Here is a 17,447-nt window from a genome sequence, read left to right on the forward strand (position 1 = left end):
AGCTCGATTGCTAGCCACTGATAAGCCACCAATCATAACTTTTAATAGAATACTAAACATACAAAATCCTGCCATTGACTCACAAATGAAATGATTTAAAATTAGTAGACTTGTTGGCCTGGTCTCAAACTATGGAATTCCTTGTACTATGAGTACCAGAGCAACGCAATTCACACCCATAACACACTAATTTAGAAAAGTTCCTTACCCAATTCTCTCTCAGCTCCTCATTAATGCCTACAATGCAATCTATCGAGCAATCGAGGTGGTTAATTGAGTGTTAAAAGACAAATTTATCATTACTTGAACATTATAAACACTCGCATCGCTTTTCATTGCTTCTGACCAAAGGACGCAAGATATAGCGCATAACGTTACGTCTATATCAATTTACAGTAAAGAAAAAAAAACGGAAACAACGATTAAGGACACAATCGCTAACGCCCACCCCACTCATTTACCTGCCATAGCAAGTTTAACGTTTGATCAGTTCGAACAATGCCGCGGTAGAGTAGTGCAGTGAAAATGGCTACAGTGTGGATTCCTCCAAACATTGCACCAATTTGCACTGAGCAGCAAGCTCCATTAACGCAATGTTCGCCAACTGGATTCATGTTCCTATCTCTTTTAACTCAACTATTCGGAAATTCTGTTGATTTGAATCAAATTTCAATGAATCCATACTTTCTAAATAATATACAACGTAGTGTGACAGGAACTTTGTCATCGCCGATTGAAACAAATATATTAGGACCGACGCAAATTCCTTTAGGCCCCACTCCAATTAAGGCCATCGGTATTGATTCTTCTCCTTTGGGGCCTATTCTACCGACAAAAGTTTTTGAAAATTCGAGAATAAATCACAGGCTGAATGAAAGATTTCCTGGAACGTCGTTTTTAAAACCGGAATCGAATTTTAAATTTGAATTTGAGAAGGGGTTTCCGAAGTTCGAACAAAGGCCACCGATTTATAACTATGATTATCTGAATTCCAAGCTCTTTGATTTCGAAGGGGCTGGCTCTGAGGTGTCTCTCAAAACTGTCAAGAAAGAAAAAGAAAGAAAGAATAGGAAGAAGAGACAGATTCCTGAAGAATATGATTTCATTGTTGTGGGAGCTGGATCCGCAGGATGTGTCGTAGCTAGTCGATTGTCTGAAGTTAAAAAATGGAAGGTAAGTTTTTTATTAAAACTACTGTTAATAAAGTCATATTCTATTGTCTCATTACAACGTCGTGACTAAACTGTTAAGCTTCAGAGGTTAGTTTTTAAGAGTGTGAGATGAAAATAAATTGTTAACATATTTTATGTGTTATTGAACGAAATTAAATAAATAAATACTATAAATATTAGACAACATTACATACGTTGATCTGATCCCAAAGTAATAATAGTAACTGCCTCCGTGGCCGAACGGTTACCATGCCGGACTGCCACGCAGAGGTCCTAGGTTCGATTCCCGGGCCGGGAGAAATACTTGTATGGCCTACATTTATTTCTCTCGTGAGTTTGGGTGTAATTTGTGGTTGTCTATGTGTGTGTCCATGGCACCCGCGACACAGGGTTTCCCTAGTGCGGGGCTATGTTGATTGTGAGCGTTATTATAAAAAAAAAAAACTAAAATTATGGCATGGAAATCGGAAACAACAACGGTACCACAAACACCCAGACCCGAAATAATATAAGTAGGTACTCTAGGGAAGTACTGCCACCTTACCTATTTCTGTCACCAAGAAGTAATGTGAGCATTACTGCGTTCCGATTTTGAAGGGGAAGGGTACTAGTGCAATTACAGGCACATGGAACTTGTGTCTCAGGGTGACGGGTTCAGTGAGAGTGCCCCTCAGTTCTTTGTGATTTAAAGCTCTGAGTGGCACTGCAATTGTTATGGACAAGCGTGTAGCTTACCATGAGGCGCACGACTGGTTCATCCCGTCACTTGATGAAAAGTTAGTTTTTCTGTATTGACGCGGCCAAGATCGAACTCGGGACCTCGGAGATGGTGACACCATAAAAACCGGTGTACAAGGTGTATAACCACGGAGGTCGTAGTTGTATTATATCCTAGTACACTCACAAAAATTTAAAAAGGTTCCTTGCTGTCCTTATTTATTGTTAGAATGTTTATCTTAAATTTGAATTAGAAAAAAATACAATATGTAACAATATTTCAGTAATCAAGGCCTTCAATTTTCAATTCTTGCTTTTTTATAAGTTACGAATTGCGAGAACGTGGTGTTAAATATAGATTTACACAAGGTATCCTACATAACGTTGTAATATTGCATTGAAGCAAAAACACAAAGCAATTTTCTTGCCTCGATTACCACACCTTAATGTTTGTTTTTGAAACTAATATTATAAATTTGAAAGTAAATCTGTCTATTACGTTCACACTAAACCGCTGAACCAAATTTGTTGAATTTAGTAGCAGTATATCTCCTTGCGAAAAATTTCGTCCAGTGAAGTACTGCCACCTTAACTATTTCTGCCACCAAGCAGTAATTTCAGCATTACTGTGTTCCGGTTTTTAAGGGTAAGGGAGCTGGTGAAATTACACGCACATGAGACTTGTCAACTTATGTCTCAGAGTGACGGGCGCAGTGGTAGTGTCCCTCAATTGTTTGCGATTTAAAATTCTGAGTGACAATGCAACTGTTATGAACAGACGTGTAGTTTACCATAAGTCACACGACTTGTCCGTCCTGTCACTTGATATTATAAATAAAAAGTATAGAGACAGATGGGATCTAGGCTACTTTTTGTCACAAAAATAAATCTCAAAGAGGGTGAAATAGGAGATATAACGTTTTTTTACCGTACCATGTGACGGGATGACCAAGTCGTCCACTTGATGGTAAGCGACAAGCCTGTCCATAACAGTTGCAGACCCACTCAAGAGTTTTAAAACACAAAAATCTGAGTGGCACTGCCACTATGCCCTTCACCCTTAAAAGAAAGTCTGTATTATAAAATCAATTACCTATTATGCTAAATCTTTATCAGAGCGGTTCCGTATTTGGTAACATGTTTCCTTGAACCTAATTAATGGGTAGAACAATGGTTTTTCTTCAAACTATATTTTCATGGGAAATCTATTCGTGAGAAAACGTTCACTCTCTTTGTTACATATGACTTTTTTACCATAGTGCTGCTAAAGCCTATAATTTCTAAGCAGTTCCTTGTTGCAAATACGAGTACATCTTATTAGCTCGTGATGTTATAATAATAATGCACTGAACAACCATGTCAATTACCAAGTCTGGAAGTAGAAAATCCTTTATATTATTAGTAGTAGAGCTCCATGTGAAAGAGTTTGTCCAGGTAAGTAGGTACTACCACCTTACCCATTTCTGCCGCCAAGCAGTAATGTCAGCATTACTGTGTTCCGGTTTTGAAAGGTAAGAGTGCTGGTGAAATTACAGACACATGGAAGTCAGCTTAATTTATGTCTCAGGGAGGGAGTGGGCACAGTGGTAATGCCCCTCCGGTCTTTGCGATTTAAAGCTCTAAGTGACACTGTAACTGTTATAGACAGGCGTGTAGCTTACCATCAGGCGCACGTCTTGTTCGTTCCGTCACCAAATATTATAGAAATAACAATTTTCGTACTGTACTTTGTAATATCATGAACATAAACAATTTTATGCCCAAGTACAACAAAACAGATAGAAATGTTGTTACTATAAGCCCCATTACCAATCACAAAAGAACGCCGAAGAACTACGCTTTAGTAACTAAGATTGTGTTGCTATTTTGAGAAAAGCTACGTGAAATAGACGACATGTTAAAATAACGAAATAATCTTGAACACAGTCTGCTTCGTTCCGTTTTCGTAGATAATGGACCTCATTCCCTACTATAGCTATGTGAAAAATCTGAACAAATGATGCTGAGGTTATATCATAATCTGATGACCAATGGGAAATCCAAAATTGATATTAGGAATACTTGCCATAATTATATTAAACGTTCTTGGGGATTTTGACTTTTTTAATTTTCAGCCCCTGGGAAATTGGTCTTGTGAAAGTAAAGTTGTCCTATGAGAAATTATGTATCAATTTCAATCTTGTTGGGAAGTGACCAGGATACAAAAGTGAATGGTCGATGATTTAGTAATAAGTTTAAAAAAACGTTGTCTCAGGGTGACGGGTGTAATTGCGGGGCCCCTCAGATCTTATGTGTAGGCGTATCGTTTACCATCAGATACACTAAGTGTTCGTTACTTGATATCATGAAAAAACATATCAAAACCTTTTCAGAAATGTAAAGTTTATGTTGATGAAATAGTAATTATAATCGATTAAGAAGTTTTTGAAAAAAAATTGCATAAACATAAGGGGATATAGAGATCCTTTCTTTGTTTTAGGATTACTTGAATAAGGATACTAAAATTTTATGTTACGATGATTGAAAGAAAGATTGCGAACAGAATCCGACGCAATACGTTCTTTTTGTGTTGACAAACCGTCGCCGTCGAAGAGTCTGCCTTGACCCCAAAGTTATTTTCTTCTTCTTCTTATCGCATGGTATCTTATCGTACACTATAATGCTTGGTATCGTGGTGGAAGGATTTATTTACCAATAGGCGTAAAATACTAGCCGATTGTTATCCAGGGTGCGTCACACGTTCAGATAAGGCTCGTATCTTGCACCCGAAAGCTATTTTTCCAAACATGCATACATTTACTTCACGCCCTTTTTCCGCAGACGTCACAGCCTTCTATTTTTTTAAAACATAACCGTTCTATGATTAAATACAATTTGTGTTACTAACGAAGACAATGAAAGTTGTATTTAAATCGCTTGTGACAGTGAAAACTGTGGCATAACTTGAAGTATTGTTTGGCGTACTTTGTTTTATTATAAACCGGGTCATATGGATCCAGACGTCAGCAATAGCGAACAATATGAAGTTTTTTCTATGTCAGACATCACAATGGTCTCAGATCACATTCTCTATTGTACTGGAAGAAAAGTAACATATTAGCCAAAACACTTACGCTTGAATCAATTAAGAGGGGTTCGACATGACTACTTTTAGCAGCGATGCAAACGCGATGCAAATGCGATGCAGTAGCGATGCAGTCGCTAATCGTTTATCTACCTTTACACACGCGCGGAATTTTAAGCAGCGACGCAACCGCGCGACTGCATCTATACGAACGCGCGATGGCGTCGCTATTCTAACCACTCTTATTTAAGTTTTTTCTTATGAAAAAGAAACCCGCAGCTTCCTTTTGAATAGCGTATAGACTATTTGCTGGGCAACTTGGGATGCGTACAAATCTCTGTACGCATCTGGCTAACGCGATGAATAAACGCTGCACGCGCGCTATACGCGTGCAGTTAGGTGCATCTCTGTAATCACATCTCACGCAAAACAAGCATAGATGGCATGCAAGTGGCGTATGAACGGCACGCGAGCATATCCCACTACATTCACAGTACATTTACTTAAATATTTTGTATGCCCGTAAAAATATACACAATTTTATTAAGAAAGAAGTTGTCCATAATATCAGCCTCAGAACTAAGTCCAAAATAGTACTGTAATACAGGCAGCTTAGGTTTGTATTTAGAATTGTATACATAATAGAGGGTTGATGTCAAATGGGCGTCTAAGAGTTCTGGAACAGGCTTCGAAATTGAATACACGTATAAATCTTTATTTATGAATATAATCGTCGTTTTATATTTAAAAAGTACCTACCTCTACGCATACCCAAGCTACGTTCCCGTTATAAGTGGTGGAGGCCCGTTATAAGGTGAGGAGGAGGGATGTAATACAGGCAGCTTAGGTTTGTATTTAGAATTGTATAAATAATAGAGGGTTGACGTCAAATGGACATCTAAGAGTTCTGGAACAAGCTTCGAAATTGAATACACGTATAAATCTTTATTTATGAATATAATCGCCGTTTTATATTTAAAACGTACCAAAGTACCTCTACGCAAACCCTACGCTACGTTCCCGTTATAGTACCACGATTTTATTTATCTAAAGTAAACGTTTCTTTTGAGTAACTATATACGTTTTTACAATAAGATTCCAGAGCATATATTATGTTTATAAAAACCTTCAATAAAAAAAATAATTGAAAAGTCATATAACAAAATTGAACATTACGTGTTAGATAAAGATGTATGGAAAGAGGACATGACTTTAGATTCCACACAAATTTGATTCATAGTGTATTTAAGTTTATTTCAAAAGAGCAATTCCTGGAGTTTCTTGCTCGTCAGCACAGTGAACGAGCAGTATCTTAAAAAATGACATTTTCAAGTGTAAATTTATTTTACCTATGGAATAAATTATTATTGGACATTGACTTTTACGACGTAATGGACGCGAGTCTCTTGAAGCGTACTCTGGCACAAATTAGCATTGTTACCAGATCTTATAATTTTCTTTAATACCCCCGTAATAAAGAAAATTCCTTTACATCGAAAAGACAAATTAGACTAGAATTTTATACAGTGTCAGTGATGTTTAAACCTTAATTCTGCCGTGCTTACGACAAGAACAGTGAGCCCATATGTACTTCAAACATACTAACTGTTAATATAAGTAATGTAAGCACGGCAGAATTAATGACCGTGCTCTCGCTCTTCTTGTTCAACGAGTTTTGCAATGACTCCTGTTATGTATTGGGACTGGGGTCATTAATAAAAAGCAATGTGAACCGTAAATGATTTTTAAAACCTTACCAGTGTTTTTTGACCGACTACAATATTTTTTTCTGTTATATTATGCTATTATTCCGACATCTGTGAACCGAATTCGATGATTCTTTTTTGTTGGAAAGGGGATACCTCAATACCGGTCCTTATCCCGATTAATGTCCTAATAGGTAATTAGGAGATGAATCGGGTTTATTGAATTTCACCCACTTTCCGTTAACCGATTTCAATAAAACATAGCAAATAGATGTAATTTAGTAAACTTTTGAGGTTTTGTAGATTTTTTTATAACCGGAGTAATGCTCACGTTACCTACCATTTAGAGGCAGAAATATGCATAGAGGCATTACTTGGCTGAATGACTGTTTTGCAAGGAACTCTGCTACTACCTACTATCATACTATAACCAATAGATTCAAAAGAATTTTATTTTAAACTATTTTCATGTTATTGTCATATTCAAAAAATAATATGGTTTATTAATAATTTTGGTGAAATAAATTAATAAATAATGCGCCACGTAATTTTAAATTTATAATTATAACCTACAAACAAGGTATTCATTGTAAGTTATTGTCATATAATAAAAAATAAAAAAGATGATGTAAATTAATATTTTTGGGTGAAATAAATTAATAAAAAGGCGCCACGTAATTAAATTTATAATGGTAAGCTACAAACGAGATGTCTAAAAATAATTTTTTTATAATTGCTCTCGCTTCCGATCAAAAAGGTCCACATTAATCTCGCTGAACGTGAAACGGAAAGCATGGCAATTAATTAAGACGTAACCCAATCGGGAACGGGTATTAAACACAAAATTAAAAATAAAATAAAATGTACAGAAAAAGACTTTAATGTCATATGTTTGTATATTATACTATGTTTTTAATAAATAGATAGGTATATTTATTAAACTATAGGCCGTGGCAAACCAAAACACTGAAAAGCACAGAACACTGCTTTATACTGCATTACAATAAGAATCTTTCGACTGTTATCAAGGGAAAAACATCGTTTTTCAAAGTAAACAGCTTAATTTGCAAGGTAAATTTGTAATGGCTGGATCTGGATAAAATTTTTAAATATCTACTTTCTTCAAAATTACAAAAAACGGAAAGCATCTTTTAAAAACCTGTAGGTTTTTCTCAAATGCTGTTTTTTATTACTGTATTTTGGTTTGACACGGAAGAGATAATAAAAGCCCATGCCCAAATGTAGGACGTAAAATGAGATATTGCTGACGCTGATGAAGATGCTGAGTGTGTTTTTATCTGCTTACATACGATCAAGATGTTTACATCAAGGGGTAATATGATCGTTACTAATATATACAATGACAAATTATACAAAACAAAACATTACCAAAAAGCATTTTAAAAATATACAACGTAACCAACTGAAAAAATAACAAGTCTTCGCCAGAAATTCCATTTTACTGCACAGTTATTAGAATTTAGTAGATTTAATTTACCAGATTATATTAAATCTTTCATAATTTCGAACTTTCAGATTCATGCGTACGAAGTTATTAAATTTGTAATAAGGTGCTACGTAATTATTACGTATAAAGTTCTGATAATTGTCACAGATATATTGTTACATGCCAATTTCGATATAGAGTGTTTAATAATACAACGTTGCTAGGTAACCACTGATAACTGGTGTAAGAAACATTTTTTCTCCAAGCTCATTATCTAGGCCAGCTCTGCCCACGGCCTGCTCGTGTAATTGGAATTTAAATTGTTAAGTAGGTGATTGGGTCATGTAGAAATAATATTTACCTGGCCAATTATTATGAAATTTGCAAAGTACCTGTAGATATGAATGATTTGTGAATAAAATAATTCAGTTTATGATACCTATTATTATTTACTGCTAGAAAGTAAATAATGGTAGATGAAAAGAAACAAAATTGTAAGAATTTATTTTATATCAATCTACTACATTGTGAACTTGAATTATTACCGGAAGTAAAAATGTTTGCAATCTCTACCTTCAAGCCAAAAAATTATTAAGGATGAAACAGTTTTATAAATAATTAATTAGGTAGTGGTAATTTTTATGTTGGTAACAAATTGCTTACTAGTGATATGAAACTTCTATTGAAAAAAATCATCACAGACATGACTTAAATATTTATATTATTAATAGCCTAATCGAATTATTAACTGCCTCGGTGGCCGGACGGTTACCAAGTCGGACTGCCACGCAGAGGTCCCGAGTTCAATTCACGGGTCGGGTAGTATAAATAGAAGTGTTTGTACAGCCTTTGTTTATTTCTCTCGTGAGTTTGGGTGTAATTTGTAGTTACGTGTCTATGTATGTGTCCATGGCACCCGCGACACAAGGTTTCCCTAGTGCGGGGCCTGTGTGTTATATGCATTGTAATGAATTTCGGCAAACAATTTTGACATTGTTGGTAACTGTAAAACAGTCTGAGGTAAAACCCTAAAAAGCATATGTTTTTGTTTGTTGACATCTATTGTACATTGGATTCTCGGCACTGCCACATTCGATTCGTGGCACTAGCCAGGTATTTTAAAAGAATATCTCAAAAGGCAACGTCGTGTCAATCATTTCCATTCGTGCCTATTAACAATCGATACTACCTTAGCTCGAATTCCAGTTTTTCCCGTACTAATGCAGTTAATTTTGCTTGGGTCGCGCGGCGGGGACACTGGCTTTATTTCAGAATTTATTTTTTTACAAACTAAATTAAAGCCATTTGAAAAATGTATCATCATCATCATCAGGCTATCGCAGTTCACTCTTGGATGTAGGCCTCCCCCACTGTGCGCCATTTCACCCGATCCTCAGCTTGTGCTTTTCCCGCCAGCAACCTTTCGCAGGTCGTCACTCCACCTAGCCGGAGGACGTCCTACACTACGTTTGCCGAGTCGCGGTCTCCACTCTAGAACTCGTTTTCCCCATCGGTTATCGGTTCTTCGACAGATATAACCAGCCCACTGCCACTTCAGCTTGCTTATTGCACGAGCTATGTCGGTGACCTTAGTTGTCTGTCGGAAACCTCATTACGAATTTTATCCTTCAGAGAAACTCCGAGCATAGCCCGTTCCATAGCTCACCGAGGGACTTTAAACTGGTGGACTAGCCGTATCGTGAGTGTCCACGTGTCGACTCCGTAAATCATAACGTGCAGGACGCACTGGTTGAAAACCTTTGTCTTCAAACTTTGTGGTATAGGTGACGAGAAGACTCGACGTGAAAAATGTATATCGTAGTCTTATACGTATTCTATTTAGTTCAGTTGATATTAAAAAAATCATTGTTTTTATTGTAAAATTTCGAGGTAAGTTTGTCTTTTTTTTCTATCGTGAAAATTTTTAGGAATCGTGTTTTCACACCATATACTAATCAGTATATATCCTCAATTATACTATATATTTCTTCCAAAGTGATTGATGCAACACTTTCACTGTTATACGGAATCAACTAAAGCCATTTGAGATTGTATAGACTCTTAAAATAGAGAAAGATCAAACGCAAACGCGATATCAGTGCGAAATAGTTTTACATATTTCTACTTGCTGCGACAGCGAGGGAAAGCCGGTAGCAAGAGCCTACAAATTAATATTGTTACATAAAGGCACCAGCGTTCCGAACAATTAGCCGGGACCTTGAATTTAGTTTATTTGGCTCTTACTTTCGTTTCTTACAGTCAAAAACCATTCGGTGTTTTAACTAATTTTCTAAAATATATGCATAACTATCGATTTCTTGGGTATTCGCAATCGGAAATAAAATTATTTTCTCCGGATCTAAAACGGTGTGTATTTTTTTTAACAACCCAATGTTTCGTATTCTTTACAGGTCTCACGGTCACGGTTGACAGAGACGGTGTTCACCATCCGTGACCATAAATGACCATGACGAGATTTAGATTCGAACATATAGTGTCATTTCCAATATACCCAAAAACTTAGTTTAAAGAAGGACAATGAAAGCACAGAAATTTATTACTTACACTTTATTCAACAATGAAGTAATCAGGAGTACAATTATGTAAAGAAGTTTATTTGTTTGAAATTATAAATTATACATATTATTCTTCTTTTTATGATCATCAAGTGACGGGACGATACGCCTACCCATAACAGTTGCAGTGCCACTCAGAGCTTTTTAATCGCAAAAATCAGAGGAGGCAATCCCACTGCACCCGTCACCCAGAGACATAAGTTGTCAAGTTCCATGTGCCTGTAATCTACAATGTACACCAGCATCCTTACCATTTAAAACCAGAACACAGTAATGTGAGCACTACTGCGTGGCGGCAGAAATAGGTAAGGTGGCAGTACCTGGACGAACTCTTTCACAAGGAACTCTACTGCTACTTAAAATTGTTGTTCTACTAATCGGATTAGCAGAGGTGAAGCTGCAGAGTCTTGAACACTGCCGTAAAGTTACTACGGGACTAGACGTAGGCCGAGGTTTCACCCCTATGTTGTGGTTATTCCGAGGATTCGTGACCAAGTGTTTCGCTTCCACATTTATATGACGAACGGTTATGAAGTGGAATTCCTTGCTTGCTTGCTTACTTGTTCCCTGAACGGTATAACTTGGGCCTTTTCCAAGCGAGAGTGAATAGGTATTGTTTAGGTGTGCATGCTCCATCGTCGAACGTATCGTCATTTTCAATCAGGTAAGATAAAGGTCAAACACGCACTTATTTTTGAATAAAAAAGAAATTAATGACATCAAATAAATAAACTCTTCTCTCGATAGTTTCAACTGGTATAATTCAAAAATACACTGCAATATTGTTAATTCTTATATATTCGTAATTTTATAAGAAATGGTGAGTCGATAAGTCAATATTGAACAAAAAGTGAAAGCCGGAAATCATGTAAACGGAGCAGAAAGTGTTAAAAAAGGCGCATTTAACTGTTCATCGATGCGTGGTGGCCGCAACCCTGATGTAACGGTGTGAATGTTAGACATGGCAGATGATGCTTGAAAGTAATTTGTTAGAATGTTTGTAAAATGTTGTTTAAGATGATTATCTTGTTTCCATTGAGCCTGTAAAGGAACAAGCACAATGATTTTAGCAACAATTTTGAGTAATGAATTTTATTATTAATGGCATGAAAATTATTTTTCCCTTCAGTAAATCTTAGAGAGCGGAAAACGATTATTTTCCCATTTACATTTTTTGAGAGTGCACACAAAAAAAATGGGAAAAGAATTGTGAACACACCGGTTTTTTAATCCGGAAGCTCCAGCTCTTTTTAAAGTTCCAATAGTCATACTTTAGATGCGCACAATATTACCTTGATCTCACCTCACGGCCACAGATAATGTCACCACGATTTTGCGAAACACAATGTCTTGACACACAACTCTTAACACAATGTCTTGCTTCAACATAATTCTTTAAAGCCGAGCGGGAGGCGCATGAAAAAACGACTGTCCTTTTGAATCTAAAATTCTGTAAACATATTGTAGTCTAATGGCACGGCTATGGTTGACACGGCTTGGGCATAATCCCTATTGGGGTTTTGGCAACGTTCAAGAAACGGATCGGATATAAACATAGATGATATTTGCAATCAAGTTGTAATTGATTCTATCAAAAGTTTTGATAGGCCACATAAGTACCTTCATTAGAGTCCATTTTTGACATGTAAGAATGAGAGTTGCATAGTAAGTATAGTGTAAGTTTTAGAGGCAGAATGAGGTGATATGACTAGGACTGAACGTATCAATAAAAATTTATAAAGCGAATGTGGAAGGAAACTTGAGGAGAGGTACATACATATCGGAGTACAAATCTAACAGTGTCTTACGTTTTACGAATCTTAAATGTATTCCATTGACACGATTTCGGTTATTAATTGCATTAACGTAAAAAATGGATTAAATTGTCACTAAAATGTATTAAATATGCATAAAATATTATCGACTGCAATCACTAGCTGCTCGTAAACTAGCAACATTTTACCGCAAAGATCTGTCAGTTTACTCTGTCTCGGAAAAAAAAGTTGTAAGAATATAATTATCACTGTTTACAGATTTCGTTGCAGTGATGGTTATTCTTTTTCCAGTACATTACACTTCAATTTATATTTACTTTATTTTGGCAATGGTTTCTAGATGTCCCTGCACTAAGTATATACTTGTATCGCAGAGACCTAACAGTTAACAGTTTAAGTAGCAGTAGAGCTCCATAGAGCCACCTTACCTATTTCTGCAGCCAAGCAATAATGTCAGCATTATTGTGTTCCGCTTTTGAAGGGTAAGGGTGCTGGTGAAATTACAGGCACATGGGACTTGTCAACTTGCGTAACGGGCGCAGTGACAGGGCCACTCAGATCTTTTAGATCTTTCAGAGCGTGATTTTAAGCAGCTATCAGCATTGGTACAAACACGCGATTGCATCGCTACATTTGGGATTTATAGGCGATTGCATCGATGCAGTCGCGCGTTTGTGTCGATGCAGTCGCGCGTCTAAGAAGTTACTTACTTCTTAGAGGTGGAAATAACAAACGGGATATTGTGGTGGAAATAATAAACGTGTCTGTACGTTATTTGCAAGATAAATATTCTTAATTTAATTTTTTTAAATAACAAAGATAATTAAAAAAGGGAAATAAGTTTATGGCCTACCTAATTTGGTAGGTCAAGTCAATGTATGTAATTATATTTTATATCACATTTATTATTGTTATAGCCTGGGTTTTACGTACGTATGGTTTCAATTTATTTTGCACGCTGCTTCAGTCCGTCGCAATAAAATCTCTTTTTTATTACCACTCGGGTTAACTACATGAGATCTCTTTTAGAGATAAGCCCTCATTTATACGTGAACAGGGGGTGAACCCCCTGTTTTATGTTAATTAACTCTATGTTCTATACGTACGCAATAAGGAACTTACTTCAAATAATATCACTCGTATTGTACTATATATTCTTTCGTCTTGTTCATAACTTCAGCCGAGGCGACTCACGGACGAGCACGAGTAAACACCTATTTCTAAGTTGCTTTTACAAAAAAATATCTTAACATAGTTGAAAATGAAACCAATATATCAGGTATATTATGAATGCATACTAGGGATGCCGCAGACGTCTGCTTCCGCATTTTAGATGTCTGCTTCCGCATCCGACATCCGAATAAAGTTTTTACAGACACGGACGTTTTGCAGGTCTCAACACGTCGGGAGCAGGCCAAACTCAAAGCTCATGCCAAGTGCTAGAGCTAATTTGCCAATCAGGGATGAGAATTCGGCAGTGTGTAGTATAGGCAACGGCCTGTTTGTTTTCTAAACAAAAAATATTGAATTTAAATTGACTTACAAACTTTTTCATTCAAGTTAAGCCATCTCTATTCGCCTAAAGAACGACCTTCAACATCTTTAAATAAATCAGAAACAAAAATAAATTTCGTAATATTTCTATATCTTCTATCTTTCTTTTGTAATAGAATTAAGTATGTAAAATTATTACCTTTCACTTCAATCAATGGTATTTTTTCACGCATCTGCAGATTTCAATGATAAAAATTCGCATCCGCGTCCACTACTACAGATCTCGTTGTAACTCACATCTTCGGAATCCCTGATGCATACAATGAAGTTACGCCTCAATTGCTAGTGAAAACAGTGAATATTTATTTTATTAATCAATGATCGCTGTTATAAAAGAAGAGTGCATAACCGTTACGTTTTTGAACGCCTATCGACTACACCTACCTACAGCTGCCGGAACCATTGTACGCTCAAATAACTAGCGGTGTGAAACTTACTTGGCAATGTAAATTAATTGTAAGTAATTACATTAAGAATAATAGCTACTAAACGAAAGCTGACAAAGATTTAGGAAATGAAACTATTTTTCCGGATTTAAATCGCGTATATTTGTTTTTTCAAACAAACCGACCAACCGTGACCATGGGACCTGTAAAGGGCCCGAAACGTCGGTTTGTTTGAAAAAACAAATATACCCGATTTAAATCCGGAAAAATAGTTTCATTTCCTATGTGTAACAATCGCGAAAACCTAAGAACTCGAGCTGACAAAGATTGCTAAAATGAGGCGATGTACTTTCCTTTAATAAAAAAATATTTCCCTTTAATATGGACACCTAAATAATGCGCATTTACTCTCGCCTTGAAAAGATCCATGTTATAAATTTCGGAAAATAAGTCTGCATGCAGGGAATTCCGATCCTTAGCCATTCGCCATATAAATCTTTATAATATATATAAAAAGCAAATCTTTAGAATATTCACAATATAGAGATACGCGTACGTCTAGTCCGATGATGGAAAAGGGAAGGCGGAATTATATCATGCAATTCCAACGCACACTCTCCGTGATATATCTTGTAGAGTATCGACAAGCTGCCAACTTCAAGGCGGTGTTCAAGGCTCTTCAGCTTCGCTTCTACTAAATCCAAGTCGCCTAAAAACCTCTTCACACGTTTTTTAATAGGATTCAGGGTAGTCAATTGGTACCTATTTAGCAGAACCATCCCAGAGGTCGCATCAGTGCGCCGTATACGACCGGATTTGTGCTTCGTACCAACAGCTAAAGCAACTGTTCCTGTGTGAAGTAACGCCTCACCTTAGAAAGGATGCTAAGATTCCGGCTGCGTTTTTGACCATGGTTTTATGTATATAATATACATTCCAATAGCTGGAGACGGTCGGCTATCGGTATGAATATCACGAAAAGTCGGAGTCAGGTCAAAGAGACTCCGTTTTGTGGAGAATAGATTTTAACATTAGACATGTCTGACATGCCTGAAAGGTATTCAGATTAAATAGTGATTTAATACTCAAAATGTCATGGGAAATATCACTAAGAATGTATTAGAATAAGTAAAGTAGAATATGTATACATAATTAACGAACTGCAACCCCGGTGGCTCTGTTCCGTGTGCGTTATGATAACAAAACGCCCAAAACGCAATGACACTCCAGTTAATACCCATTAACCTGCGCTTGAGGACACTGTAATGTTTGTTATGCACAAGTACGCATGAAGATTGTAGCATTCTTGGCAATACTATACCCTTAACCCTACGCAATACAATAAAACTGCGTTGTCACAAATTCTGCACCTAACAAGATAAACAACTAAATAACACTACAAAATACATTCTTTCGGAAATTACTACGCTAAAATCTTATGTCCAAAGAGATATAGAAAGTAGAATAAAGCTGAAGATCTTAGACTAAAACATTCTTTAAAAAAAAACAAAAAACCAAAGGAAATCAATAAATCAAACGAAAAAAGTTAACTAAGTACTGAATATAAGAAGCATCTACAAAAACAACTGTGAACTAAAAATACACTCTCTAAGCTATCCAAAAAAATTGTTTTGTACAAACTTGAAAAAAACTATAATCCCAGCGTCGTTTGTTTTTCATTTAACATTTTTTATTTTGACTTTAAGATTGATTTCGAATGCCTAATTGAGGCTATTAGCTAAGTAGTGTAAACCACATAATTTTTTTTAAACATTACATTACTTTGAATGATACTTACTAGCATGATACTTACGTACATAATTATTTTATTTTTCGATGCTATTTTTAAATATGAAGAATGTATTTTTTTTTTATACGTCAAAATAGTATATAATTCTTTTATATTTGGATTCTATACTCATGTGTATAACATATTTATTAATTTATTTATTTCAAAGAATAGCATTTAAAGGAATATTGTAGAAAAAATATTGAATGTGGGTTACACCACTTTTGCGCTGATAGCCTCAATTAAGAGCCACATTCTCTTTAAAGCGCTGTAATAAAAATTACCATTTCGCACTTTAAGTTGTTTATCTCTCACCTACAGATTTGTGTTTTGTAGTGTTTTCATCTTGCCTTTGTAAATCACTGGGATGTTGCCAAGGAGAAAGAATGTTCATTATTTTATAAAGAAGCTAAATGTTCCCAAGCCACATTTCACAAAGCCCTATACAATCAGATTTTACCACTTTTTATAATTTTTAGAGGTTATTTTTAGCGAATTCTGCCCAGTTCTAATTTGCACGTTAGACTCTTTCTCACACTAAAAAAAATATTGACAAGTGTAAAGAGAGCCTCGTGTGTTTGCGCATCCGACGTCGACGAAACAATTCCCCACAACCTGATCGATTGCCCCATTCACGCGATTGATCAATACACTATTGAACAAGAAATACAATCCAACATTGCGGCCGAAAATATTGGAAAAATAATGATGGGGAAGTACAGGAAAAGTTTCCTTGACTATTGTATATATGTAGCAACAAAAGTAATAATAAGAAACAAAACGGAAATTTCAATTATGCTGCAAAAATATATGTGTACATTATTAAGCAGCATAAAAGCGTATTACAGTTAGGAAATAAATTGTAGCAAACAGATCAAGGAAGACCTGTAACCTGTACGTAAAGCACTGTTTGAAACTAAATAATTGTATTTATACAACTTGGTTATATGTTTGATTGTAATTATAATTTAAGCGTAACCTTGTAAACCTTCTCTTGGACGTTATAACCAAGTAATAAAGTATAGAATAGATGTAGAAACTCGTGATATGAAACTCGGCAAACACGCAATGTGTCTGAGGAAACCCAATCACACTCGATTGAGGTACAAATAGAATGAATAAAGTACAAACTTACCATATCCGCTGACTAAGCGCTCCAACCACCATGTCGGAGGAAAGTGGTGCATATACAATAAAAAAAAATTCGCCGCATCGCCGAATATGCAGTCGCTACTGGTTGCTTGGTAACATCACGTCATAA

At 36.0% G+C, this 17,447-nt stretch overlaps 1 protein-coding gene across 1 annotated transcript in view; it reads left to right on the forward strand.

The window, feature by feature from the left end:
* The first annotated feature begins 502 nt into the window (after positions 1 to 502).
* LOC113227436 (glucose dehydrogenase [FAD, quinone]-like) overlaps positions 503 to 17,447 on the forward strand; it is a 44,423-nt gene continuing 27,478 nt past the window's right edge. Inside the window, exon 1 of the mRNA XM_026460359.1 lies at positions 503 to 1,173. Coding sequence (XP_026316144.1) covers positions 526 to 1,173 — 648 coding nt within the window. The 5' untranslated portion in view covers positions 503 to 525. The remainder of the gene's footprint in view (positions 1,174 to 17,447) is intronic.

The sequence above is a fragment of the Hyposmocoma kahamanoa genome, unplaced genomic scaffold (assembly GCF_003589595.1).
Source record: "Hyposmocoma kahamanoa isolate Upper Pololo Valley unplaced genomic scaffold, ASM358959v1 210, whole genome shotgun sequence".
NCBI classification, from domain to species: domain Eukaryota; kingdom Metazoa; phylum Arthropoda; class Insecta; order Lepidoptera; family Cosmopterigidae; genus Hyposmocoma; species Hyposmocoma kahamanoa.